Consider the following 12,715-nt stretch of genomic DNA (forward strand, 5'->3'; position numbering starts at 1 on the left):
ACCCCCTCGGGACCCCCCGAATTGGGGGAGGGGTCCCCGAAATCCGCGGCCTCGCTGGAGCTGCAGCGGCTGATGGAGGAACTGGCCGAGTTCCGTCTGCAGGGAAACACCGTGAGTGACAAAAAAACACCAAAAAAACACCAAAAACACCCAAAATGACCCGAAAAACCAAAAAAATGACACGAAAAACCCCAAAATTGACCCAAAAACACCAAAAATGACCCAAAAAACCCCAAAAGGACCCAAAAAACCCCCAAAATGACCCGAAAAACAAGAAAAATGACCCGAAAAACAAGAAAAATGACCCAAAACCCACCAAAATTGACCCAAAAAAACACCAAAAATGACCCAAAAAACAAGAAAAACGACCCAAAAATACCCAAAAATGACCCCAAACCCACCAAAATCCCCTTAAAATTCACCAAAATTTCCCAATTTTCCCTTTTTTCACCCCCAAATCCCCCCAAAACGCCCCCAAATCCCCCCAAATTTCCCCAAAATTCTGATTTTTTCCCCCCAAAATTCTGATTTTCCCCCAGACCCCCCCAGTGCTGACCCAGGGGAGGATTTGGAGTCACCGAAACCCCCAAAAATCCCAAAAAAATAAAAAAAAAATCCCAAAAAATCCCCAAAAATCCCCCAAATTTCACCCAAACTCCCCCAAATTTTCCCCAAATTTTCCCAAAATTCTGATTTTTCCCCCAGAGTCCCCCAAACCCCCCCAAGGAGGATCCAGGGGAGGATTTGGATTTGTTGCTGCGGCGGCTGCGGGAGGAGCTGCGGGGCCGGGGGGTCCCCACCGGGGAAACACAGAAATGTAAAGGCTGTGGAGAGAAAATCGCAGGAGAAGTGAGAATTTGGGGGAAATTTGGGAAATTTTGGGATCTGGGGGGTTTTGGGGATTTTTTGGGATTTTTTTGGGATTTTTTTCCGATTTTTAAAATGATTTTTTGGGGATTTTTAATGATTTTTTTACGATTTTTTAATGATTTTTTTGGTGATTTTTTTAGGGACTTTTTAATGGGGGTTTTTTTTGGTGATTTTTTTTGGATTTTTAAGTTATTCTTTTGGGGGGGATTTTAAAGTGATTTTTTTGTATTTTTTTAAATTATTTTTAAATGACTTTTTGGAGGATTTTTTTGAGGTTTTTTAGGGATTTTTTGGGGATTTTTTTTGGATTTTTGAATGATTTTTTTTGGTCTTTTTTGGGGATTTTTTTTTTTTTTTTGGAATTTTTTTTTTTTTTTAATGAATTTTTTTCAGGATTTTTTGGGATTTTTTGGGGGAGATTTGGGGGTTTGGGAGGAGCTGCGGGGCCGGGGGGTCCCCACCGAGAAACCCCAGAAATGTAAAGGCTGTGGAGAAAAAATCACTGCACAGGTGAGAATTTTGGGCAATTTCTGGTATTTTTAGGGTTCTGGGGGGTTTGGGAATTTTTTGGGAATTTTTTTCGGATTTTTAAAATCATTTTTTGGGGATTTTTTGTGATTTTTTAATGATTTTTTGTGATTTTTAAATGAATTTTTGGGGATTTTTTTGGTGATTTTAAAAGAATTTTTTGGGATTTTTTTTTTGGGATTTTTAAATGATTTTTGGGGGATTTTTTTCAAGATTTTTAATTTTTTTTTTCAGGATTTTTTGGGGAATTTTTGGATTTTTTCAGGATTTTTTGGAATTTATTGCCTTTTTTTTTTTTGCAATTTTTTGAGGGAATTTGGGGGAAAATCCAGCGGATTTGGGGGAAGATTTTGGAGAGAATTTTGGAGGGAATTTGGGATTTTTTAGAGGATTTTGGGGGATTTTTGGGTAAATTTTGGGGGGATTTCTTGGGGGGATTTTTTGGGGTGATTTTGGGTGAAAATTTCAGATTTTTGGGGGCAGTTTTTGGGCTTTTTTTTGGTGGAATTTTGGGGAATTTGGGGGAATTTTTGGGGGGATTTTCATGAGAATTTTGGGTGGAAATTTGGGATTTTGGGGGGATTTTTTGGGAGGGATTTTTTTGGGAATTTTGGTGGAAATTTGGAATTTTTGGGGGTAATTTTTGGGGCATTTTGGGGGAATTTTTGGGGAATATTTTTGGGTAATTTTGGGGAGGTTTTGGAGGGGAATTTTTGGGGAATTTGGGGAGATTTTTTGGGGGGATTTTAATGGGAATTCTGGGTGGAAATTTGGGATTTTGGGGGGGATTTTTAGGGGGATTTCAAGGGGATTTTTTGGGGATTTTGGGGGAAAATTTGGAATTTTTGGGGGTAATTTTTCTGGGCATTTTGGGGAAATTTTTGGGGGTATTTTGGGGGAATTTTTGGGGGATTTTTGGGGGAATTTTTGGGGTAATTTTGGATGAAAAATTCCAATTTTCGAGGGGATTTTTTTGAAAAAAATTCCTGATTTTTCACCTCAATAATTTAATTTAAATTTTAATTTTAATTTATTTCTCCAAACCCCGTCAGTCGATCCGCGCCCTGGGCTGGTGGTGGCACCCGGAGCATTTTCTGTGCTCGTCCTGCGGGTCCCCCCTGGGCCCGGGGGGGTTCCTGAGCCACAACGGGGCCCCCCTGTGCCCCCCCTGCGCCCCAAAGTGCCACCGGTGCCAACAGCCCGTGCTCGGGGTGAGAAATTATACAGTTAGAGAAAAAAAAAATTAAATTTTAGAAAAAAAATGGGGTTTTTAGCAAAAAAAATGGAATTTTTAGCAAAAAAAATGGGGTTTTTAGGGCAAAAAATGGGATTTTTAGGGGGAAAAATGTGGATTTTTGGGGGTAAAATGGAGAAAAAAATAGGATTTTGGGGATGGGAAAATGGGTTGGGGAGGGAAATGGGATTTTGGGGTGAAAAATGGTGGTTTTTTGAAAAAACGGGATTTTTGGGAAAAAAAATGGGATTTTGGGAAAAAAAGTGGGGTAAAAATGGGATTTTTTTGGGGGAAATGGGGGTTTTGGGGAGGGGAAAATGGGGGAAATGGGATTTGGGGGAAAAGAGAAAAAACTGGGGTTTTTAGCAAAAAAAATGGGGTTTTTAGGGCAAAAAATGAGATTTTTAGGGGGAAAAATCGGATTTTTTTAGGGGAAAAAATGAGAATTTTAGAGGGGGAAAAATGGAGAAAAAAATAATGAAAATTTTAGAAAAAAAAAATAGGGCAAAAATGGGATTTTTTAGGAAAAAAATTTGGAATTTTTAGGGGGAAAAATGTGGATTTTGGGGACAAAATATGGGGAACAAATGGGAGTATTTTGGGGAGGGAAATTGGAGGGGGGAAAATGGGATTTTGCAAAAGGGAAAAAAGAAAAAAAAATGGGACTTGGGTGAAAAATTTGGGATTTTGGGGAAAAAAAGGGATTTTGGGGAGGAAAAAATGGAGAAAAAATGGGATTTTTTTAGGGAGGGAATTTGGGGAGTTTGGGAGGAAAAAATGGGATTTTTGGGGGGAAAAAAATAAAAGGGAAAAATTGGGAGATTTGGGGGAGGAAAAATGGGGGTTTTAGCAAAAAAAAAGAATTTTTTAGCAAAAAAAAAAGGGATTTTTAGGGCAAAAAATGAGATTTTTAGAGGGAAAATGGGAGGGAAAAATTGGATTTTTGGGGAGGGGAAAATGGGGAAAATGGGATTTGGGGGAAAAGAGAAAAAACTGGGGGATTTAGAAAAAAAAATTGAATTTTTAGCAAAAAAAATGGGATTTTTAGGGCAAAAAATGTGGATTTCTAGGGAGAAAAATGTGATTTTTAGGGAAGGAAAAAATGGAGAGAAAAATGAAATTTTTAGAAAAAAAATGGGGAAAAAATGGGATTTTTAGGAAAAAAAATGGGGGTTTTAGGGCAAAAAAATGGGAATTTTAGGGGGAAAAATCAGATTTTTAGCCAAAAAAAAAATGGGGGGTTTTAGGGGGAAAAATGTGATTTTTAGAGGGGAAAATGGGAGGGGAAAATGGGATTTTTTGGGGGAAAAAAGGGGGGGAAAAGAGGGATTTTTAGCAAAAAAAAAAAGGGATTTTTAGCAAAAAAAAAAAGGGGGAAAATTGGGGGGGAAATGAGGAAAAAATGGGGAAATGGGGGAAAAAATGGGGAAAAAATGGGGAAAAAATGGGGAAAATTGGGGAAAAATTGGGGGAAAATTGGGGGAAAAAATGGGGGAAAAATGGGGAAAAAATGGGGGAAAATTGGGGGAAAATGGGGGGAAAATTGGGGAAAAATGGGGAAAAATGGGGGAAAAAAAGGAGAAAAATTGGGAAAAATTGGGGAAAATATAAAGAAAAAATGAGGAAAAATTGGGGAAAAATGGGGAAAAAATTGGGGGAAAATTGGGAAAATTGGGGAAAATTGGGGAAAAAATGGGAAAAAATTGGGGAAAAATTGGGGGAAAATATAAAGAAAAAATGGGGAAAAATTGGGGAAAAATTGGGGAAAATATAAAGAAAAAATGGGGGGAAAATGGAGGGGAAAATGTGGGGGAAAAAAAAGGATTTTTAGCCAAAAAAAAAGGGATTTTTAGCACAAAAAATGGGATTTTTAGGGGAAAAAAAGAGAAAAAAAATGGGATTTTTCGGGGGTAAAAAGGGATTTTGGGGTGATTTGGGTGATTTTGGGTGGGTTTGGGGTGAATTTTGGGATGATTTTTGCTGATTTTTGGGTGATTTCAGGTGATTTTGGGGTGTTTTTGGTGTAATTTTTGTGTTTTCCTGCCCCAGGCCGTGGTCAGTGCCCTGGGCCGGACGTGGCACCCGGAGCATTTCTGCTGCTCCCACTGCGGGGACGTGCTGGGGGACCAGGGTGGGTGAAAAAACACCCCAAAATAACCCAAAATAACCCCAAAAATCAGCCCAAAATAGACAAAAATTACCCCCAAAATTCCACCTTAAAATTTAAAAAAAAAAACCCTAAAAATTCCCCCAAAAATTCCAAATTTTTCCTCGTTTCTAACCCTGAATTTTCCTGTTTCTAAATCGGAATTTTCCCATTTCTAACTCAAATTTTGCCTTTTTTTAACCCAATTTTTCACCAATTTTAACCCAAAATTTCCCCATTTTGAACTCCAAATTTCACTGTTTTTAACCCAAATGTCCCCATTTTTTTTTACCCCGAATTTTTCCCAATTTCTCTGTTTTTAACCCTGAATTTTCCCAATTTTTCTGGTTTTTACCCCAAATTTTCCCAATTTCTCAGTTTTTAACCCCAATTTTTCCCATTTCCAACCTGAATTTTTCCCGTTTATTAACTCTGAATTTTCCCGTTTCTAACCCTGAATCTTCCCAGTTCAAAAATCTGAATTTTCCTCATTTTAACTCAAGTTTCGCCCTTTTCAACCCAAATTTCCCCATATTTTTACCCCAAATTTTCTCAATTTCTCCATTTTTAACCCAAATTTTTCCCATTTCTAACCCTGAATCTTCCCAGTTCAAAATCTGAATTTTCCCATTTCTTAACCCATTTTTTCCCCATTTTTAACCCGAATTTTCACCGATTTTAACCAAAATTTCGTCATTTTTAACCCAAATTTTCACTGATTTTCACCCGAATTTTCACCAATTTTAACCCAAAATTTCTCCATTTTTAACCCAAATTTCCCCATTTTTTAACCCAAATTTTCCCATTTCTCACCCTGAGTCTTCCCATTTCTAAATCTGAATTTTCCCATTTCTACCTCAAAATTCGCTCTTTTTAACCCCAAATTTCACCATTTTTAACCCAAATTTTCCCCAATTTTTCCTTGTTTCTAACCCTCAATTTTCTCGTTTCCAACGCGGAATTTTCCCAGTTTAAAATCTGAATTTTCCCATTTTTAACCCCCAATTCTTCACCATTTTTAACCCAATTTTTTTTTGTTTTTCACCCAAATTTTCACCGATTTTCACCCGAATTTCACCGTTTTAACCCAAATTTCTCCCATTTCTAATCCTGAATTTTTCCCATTTCTAGATCTGAATTTTTCCCGTTTCTAAATCTGAATTTTCCTGGTTTTAACCCAAATTTTCACCATTTTTAACCCAAATTTTTTTGGTTTTCACCTAATTTTTTTTGTTTTTCACCCAAATTTTCACCGATTTTCACCCGAATTTCACCGTTTATTTTCACCCGAATTTCACCGTTTTACCCCGAATTTTCCCAATTTCTCTATTTTTCACCCCAATTTTCTCTATTCCAGGTTTCATGGAGCGGGGGGGGTTCCCCGTTCTGACCCAAATTCCCCATTTTTAACCCAAAATTTCCCCATTTTTTACCCAAATTTTCCCCATTTTTAACCCCAAATTTTCCCATTTCTGACCCTGATTTTTCCTGGTTTTAACCCTGAATTTTCCCATTTCTGATCCAAATTTCCCTGTTCTTAACCCAAATTTTTCACTGTTTTTTTTACCCCAATTTCACCATTTTTAACCCCAAATTTCCTTGTTTCCAACTCTGAATTTTTCCATTTCTAATTCAAAGTTTCCCTGTTTTTAACCCCCAAATTTCCCCATTTTTAACCCAAATTTTTTTTGCAATTTTTCCATTTCTAACGTGAATTTTCCCAAATTTCTTGGTTTTTAACCCCAAATCGTCCCAATTTTTCCTGTTTCTAATCCTGAAGTTTCTCGTCTCTAAATCTGAGTTTTCCCATTTCTAACTTGAATTTTCCCGTTTCTAAATCTGAATTTTCCTGATTTTTTAACCCCAAATTTCGTCATTTTTAACCCAATTTTTTTTGTTTTTCACCCGAATTTTCACCGATTTTTACCCGAATTTCACCATTTTAACCCGGATTTTCCCAATTTCTGTATTTTTTCCCCGTTTTCAGGTTTCATGGAGCGGGGGGGAGCCCCGTTCTGCCCCCGGGATTTCGGGTCGCTGTTCGGGGTTCGCTGTCGGGGCTGTCGGGGCTCGGTGCTCGACGCCTTCGTGGCCGCCCTGGGGGGGCTCTGGCACCCCCAGTGCTTCGTCTGCCAGGTCAGAGACACCCCAAAACACCCAAATTTATCCCCAAAAATATCCAAATTTATCCCCAAAATGAGGAAAAAAAAAATTAAAAAATCCCATTAAAAACCAAAAAAATCCCGTAAAAAAAGGTGAAAAAATGACCCAGAAATGGCCCAAAACTGCCCCCAAAAATCCCAAAAAAATCCCATTAAAAACTATCCCCAAAACCCACAAAATAGTCCCAAAATATCCCAAAAAAATCCCAAAATAACAACCAAAAAATCCCCGAAAATATCCCCAAAAATTTTCTTAAAATCCCCCAAAATATCCCCAAAAAATCCCAAAATAATAAAAAAAATTTCCCCAAAATATCCCTAAAAATATCCCCAAAAATTCCCCAAAATAATAACAAAAAATTCCCCAAAATATCCCCAAAATATCCCCAAAATATTCCCAAAATATCCCCAAAATATCCCCAAAATTAACCCAAAAGTATCCCCAAAATATCCCCAAAATATCCCCAAAATATCCCCAAAATATCCCCAAAATATCCCCAAAATGTCCCCAAAATATCCCCAAAATATCCCCAAAATATCCCCAAAATATCCCCAAAATATCCCCAAAATATCCCCAAAATATCCCCAAAAATATCCCCAAAATATCCCCAAAATTAACCCAAAAATATCCCCAAAAATATCCCCAAAAATATCCCCAAAATATCCCCAAAATCAGGAAAAAAAAAATTAAAAAATCCCATTAAAAACCAAAAAAATCCCGTAAAAAAAGGTGAAAATAATGACCCAGAAAGGGCCCAAAACTGCCCCAAAAAATCCCAAAAAAATCCCATTAAAAATCTATCCCCAAAACCCACAAAATAGTCCCAAAATATCCCAAAAAAATCCCCGAAAATATCCCCAAAAATTTTCTTAAAATCCCCCAAAATATCCCCAAAAAATCCCAAAATTATAAAAAAAATGTCCCCAAAATATCCCTAAAAATATCCCCAAAAATTCCCCAAAATATAACAAAAAATTCCCCAAAATATCCCCCAAAAGAACCCAAAAATATTCCCCAAAATATCCCCAAAATATCCCCAAAATATCCCCAAAAATATCCCCAAAATATCCCCAAAATATCCCCAAAATAAAATATCCCCAAAATATCCCAAATTAACCCAAAAATATCCCCAAAATCTCCTAAAAATTATAATTTTCAAAATTTCCCAAAAACTATCCCCAAAATAGCCCCAAAAATAAAATTAACCCAATTAATATCCCCAAAATTAACCAAAATATCCCAAAATTATCCCCAAAAATTCCCCAAAATATCCCCAAAATTTACCCAAAAATATCCCAAATTTTAACCAAAATATCCCCAAAATATCCCCAAAAATTCCCCAAAATATCCCCAAAATAGCCCCAAAAATATCCCCAAAAATATCCCAAAATATCCCCAAAATATCCCCAAAAATATCCCCAAAATATCCCCAAAATATCCCCAAAATATCCCCAAAATATCCCCAAAATATCCCCAAAATATCCCCAAAATATCCCCAAAATATCCCCAAAATATCCCCAAAAATATCCCCAAAATATCCCCAAAATATCCCCAAAATATCCCCAAAAATATCCCCAAAATATCCCCAAAATATCCCCAAAATATCCCCAAAATATCCCCAAAATATCCCCAAAATATCCCCAAAATATCGCCAAAATATCCCCAAAAATATCCCCAAAATATCCCCAAAATATCCCCAAAATATCCCCAAAATATCCCCAAAATATCCCCAAAATATCCCAAAATATCCCCAAAATATCCCCAAAATTAACCCAAAATTAACCCCAAAATATCCCCAAAATATCCCCAAAATTAACCCAAAATAAACCCCAAATATCCCCAAAATATCCCCAAAATATCCCCAAAATATCCCCAAAATATCCCCAAAAATATCCCCAAAATATCCCCAAAATCAGGGAAAAAAAAATCACAAAATTCCCCCAAAAAAACCCACAAAAATTGCATTAAAAACCAAAGAAATCCCATTAAAAATGCCAAAAAATCTCATTAAAAAAGGTCAGAAAATGACCTGAAAAACCCTCCCAAAAATATCCCCAAAAAATCTCCAAAAATTCCCCCCCAAAAATCCTAAATTATATTCCAAAAATCCCCCAAAATATCCCCCCAAAAAATCCCAAAATAATAACAAAAAAAATTCCCCAAAATATCCCCAAAAATATCCCAGAAATGTCTCAAAATAATCCCAAAAAATCCCCAAAATATCCCCAAAAAATTTCCCAAAAATTCCCCAAAATATCCCCAAAATAATCCCAAAAATATCCCCAAAATCAGGGGGAAAAAAATCAAAAATTCCCCCCAAAAATCCCATTAAAAACCAAAAAAATCCCATTGAGAAAGGTGAGAAAATGGCCCAAAAAACCCTCCCAAAAATGCCCCAAACCCATCCCAAAATATCCCCAAAATATCCCCAAAAAATCCCAAAAAAACCCCAAAATTCCCCAAAAATATCCCGAAAAATTCCCCAAAATAATCCCAAAAAATATCCCCAGAAAAATCCCAAAATAATAACAAAAAATTCCCCAAAATATCCCCAAAAAATCCCAAAAATATTCCCAAAATCAGGGAAAAAAAATCCCAAAAATCCTGAAAAAATCCCCCCAAAAAATCCCATTAAAAAAACAAAAAAATCCCATTAAAAAAGGTGAAAAAATGGCCCAGAAATGCCCCAGAAAAGCCCCCCAAAAGGTCCTAAAAATGTCCCCAAAAAGGTCCCCAAAAATGACCAAAAAAGGTCCCAAAAATGTCCCAAAAATGTCCCCAAAAACTGTCCCAAAATGACCCGAAAAAAAGCCCCAAAAAAGCCCCAATTCCCCATTTCTGACCCCGAATTTCCCAAATTTCCCCATTTTTAACCCAAATTTTCCCATTTCTAACCCAAATTTTTGCCAATTTTCCCATTTTAACCCAAATTTTCCCATTTCTCACCCCAAATAACCAAAATTTTCCTATTTTAGTCTAAAAAAATTCCAATTTTTCCCATTTTTAACCCCCAAAAAAATCAAAATTTTCCCATTTTTAACCCCAAAATTTCCCAATTTCCTCATTTTTAACCCCAATTTCCCATTTCTCACCCCAAATAACCAAAATTTTCCTGTTTTAATCTCAAAAAAATCCAAATTTCCCCATTTCTGACCCCAAATAATTCAATTTATTCCTATTTTAATCTCAAAAAAATCCATTTTTTTCCCATTTTAACCCAAATTTTCCCATTTTAACCCAATTTTTCCCATTTTTAACCCTGAATTTCCCATTTCCGACCCCGAATTTTCTGTTTTTCTGTGTTTTAAACTCGAATTTCTCTGTTTTTAACCGGAATTTTCTGTTTTTCCCCCCAGGCCTGCGGGGCCCCGTTACCCGGTGGGCGGTTCCTGGCCCGGGGGGGGCGGGGCCCGCTCTGCCCACGTCACTTCCGGGAGGGGGAGGGGCAGCCCTGGGGGCGGGGCTGAGCAAAGGCCCCTCCCCCACCCCACAAAAAATATACACAAAAAAAAAATTCCAAAATATTCACAAAAATATCCAAAATATTCACAAAAATATTCACAAAAATATTCACAAAAATATCACAAATTATTCACAAAAATAGCCCAAAATTGTCACAAAATATTCACAAAAATATTCACAAAAAAATATTCAGAAAAATATCCAAAATTGACACAAAAATATTTCAAAAAATATTCACAAAAAATATTCACAAAAAAAAATTCACAAAAATATTCACGAAAATATTCACAAAATTATCACAAAAATATTCCAAAATATTCATAAAATATCCCAAAATATTCACAAAAAATATTCACAAAAATATCCCAAAATATTCACAAAAAATTAATTAAAAATATTCAGAAAAATTTTCAAAATATTCACAAAAATATTCACAAAATTGTCACAAAAATATCCCAAATTGGCACAAAATATTCACAAAATATTCACAAAAATATTCACAAAAATATTCACAAAATATTCACCAAAATATTCACAAAATTGGCACAAAATTGGCACAAAAATATCCCAAAATATTCACAAAAATATTCACAAAAATATCCCAAATTGGCACAAAAAATATTCACAAAAATATCCAAAATATTCACAAAAAATATTTTAAAAATTGTCACAAAAATATCCCAAAATATTCCAAAATATTCACAAAAAATATTCACAAAATTGTCACAAAAATATCCGAATTTGGCACAAAATTGTCCAAAAAATATTCACAAAAATATTCACAAAAATATTCACAAAAATATCCCAAAATATTAAAAAAAAAATACACAAAAATATCCAAAATATTCACAAAAAATATTAATAAAAATATCCCAAAATTGGCACAAAATTATCCAAAATTGGCACAAAAATATTCACAAAAATATCCCAAAATATCCCAAAATATTCACAAAAAATATTCAGAAAAATATCCAAAATTGTCACCAAAAATATTCACAAAATCTGTCAAATTAAAAAAAAAAAAATTGAATTTGAAAAAAAATTTGAGAGAATTTTTGGGGTTTTTTGGGAGAATTTTGGGAGAATTTTGGGGTTTTTTGGGAGAATTTTGGGGGTTTTTTTGGGAGAATTTTTGGGAGAATTTTTGGGGGATTTTGGGAGAATTTTGGGGTTTTTTGGGATTTTATTTTAAGGGATTTTGGGAAAATTTTGGGGTTTTTTTTTGGTGGAATCAATGGAAATTTTTTGGGAGATTTTGAGGGATTTTTAGGGGGTTTTGGGGAAAATTTTTTGGGTCTTTAAGGGGTTTTTGGGGGGAATTTTTGGGTTTTTTAAAGTGATTTTTGGGTTTATTTTAAGGGTTTTTTGGGGGGAAATTTTGGGGTTTTTTGGGGAGTTTTGGGGGGTTTTTTAAAGGATTTTTTTGGGGATTTTTTAAAGGTGGTTTTGGGGAATTTTTGGGGGTTTTTTGGAGGAATTTTTGGGGTTTTTTTGGAGGAATTTTGGGTTTTTTTGGAGGAATTTTGGGGTTTTTTTAATGAAAATTTGGGATTTTTGGGGGGATTTTCCGGGGCAGCACCGGCTCACGCGGCTCAATAAAACACTCGCAGCACAAACTTTGGTTTTTGGCCTCATTTCTGCACATTTCGGATCATTTTCAACCCTTTTTAAATAATTTTAAGCCATTTCTGATCATTATTTTCCATTTCTGGTCATTTTGGGGCCATTTTTGGCCATTTTGTGTCTGTTCTGCCCCAATTTTTACCCATTTTTGAGTTTTTTTCCTTCAATTTTGAGGCTTTTTCTTTCAATTTTGGGTATTTTTCCTTCAATTTTAAATTTTTTCTTTCAATTTTGGGGCATTTTTAGCCCATTTTGGGCCCTTTAAGGCTCAAGCCCCGCCCTCTCCACGTGGCCACGCCCCTTTTTGCCTTATATGGAAATTAAGCGGGTTCGGGTCTAAAGCTCCGCCCACATTTTCTTATATGGGAAAAGCCACGCCCACAAAAGGGAAGCGAGTTAGTAAGAAGGCGTCGCTTAACCCGGAAAAACCCACGCGCGTCGTCCAATCAGAATAGTTTATTTTAGCCCCGCCCTCCCTTTCAGCCAATCACATTTGAGGGGCGTGGCCTCATCGCTGTTATCTCCCATCTTCCCGCCTTTCCCACCCTCACCCTTCCCAACCAATCACAACCCATCCCTTACCCCTCATAGCACCGCCTCCTTTTTTGCTTTCAATCAATCGCGCCGCTCCATTTTTCCCGCGCCTCATTCTGATTGGCTGTTCCATTCCCGCCCAACTCCTGGCGCGC

At 36.1% G+C, this 12,715-nt stretch overlaps 1 protein-coding gene across 2 annotated transcripts; it reads left to right on the forward strand.

Moving 5' to 3' along the window:
- On the forward strand, positions 1 to 12,459 carry LOC310921960 (transforming growth factor beta-1-induced transcript 1 protein-like). Of its 2 annotated transcripts, XM_083882222.1 has the most exons (6): positions 1 to 111; positions 706 to 849; positions 2,451 to 2,609; positions 4,682 to 4,763; positions 6,766 to 6,914; positions 10,298 to 12,459. In XM_083882222.1, exons 1-6 carry the CDS (start codon positions 73 to 75, stop codon positions 10,406 to 10,408), a joined length of 684 nt encoding a protein of 227 aa, XP_083738348.1. In that variant the 5' UTR covers positions 1 to 72; the 3' UTR covers positions 10,409 to 12,459. The 2 variants fall into 2 exon arrangements, with proteins under 2 accessions (XP_083738348.1, XP_083738349.1); XM_083882223.1 differs by lacking the exon at positions 2,451 to 2,609.
- The last annotated feature ends 256 nt before the right edge of the window (positions 12,460 to 12,715 follow it).

The sequence above is a fragment of the Zosterops lateralis genome, assembly GCF_965231275.1.
Source record: "Zosterops lateralis genome assembly, chromosome: 39".
Classification (NCBI taxonomy): domain Eukaryota; kingdom Metazoa; phylum Chordata; class Aves; order Passeriformes; family Zosteropidae; genus Zosterops; species Zosterops lateralis.

What these genes read in the sequence shown, in the direction of transcription:
- LOC310921960 (XM_083882222.1), top strand. Translation starts at nt 73, where the DNA reads ATGGAGGAACTGGCCGAGTTCCGTCTGCAGGGAAACACC. An exon ending in GAGAGAAAATCGCAGGAGAA is followed by an intron (nt 850 to 2,450) that starts GTGAGAATTTGG and finishes AAACCCCGTCAG; the next exon opens with TCGATCCGCGCCCTGGGCTG. An exon ending in GGACGTGCTGGGGGACCAGG is followed by an intron (nt 4,764 to 6,765) that starts GTGGGTGAAAAA and finishes CCCCGTTTTCAG; the next exon opens with GTTTCATGGAGCGGGGGGGA.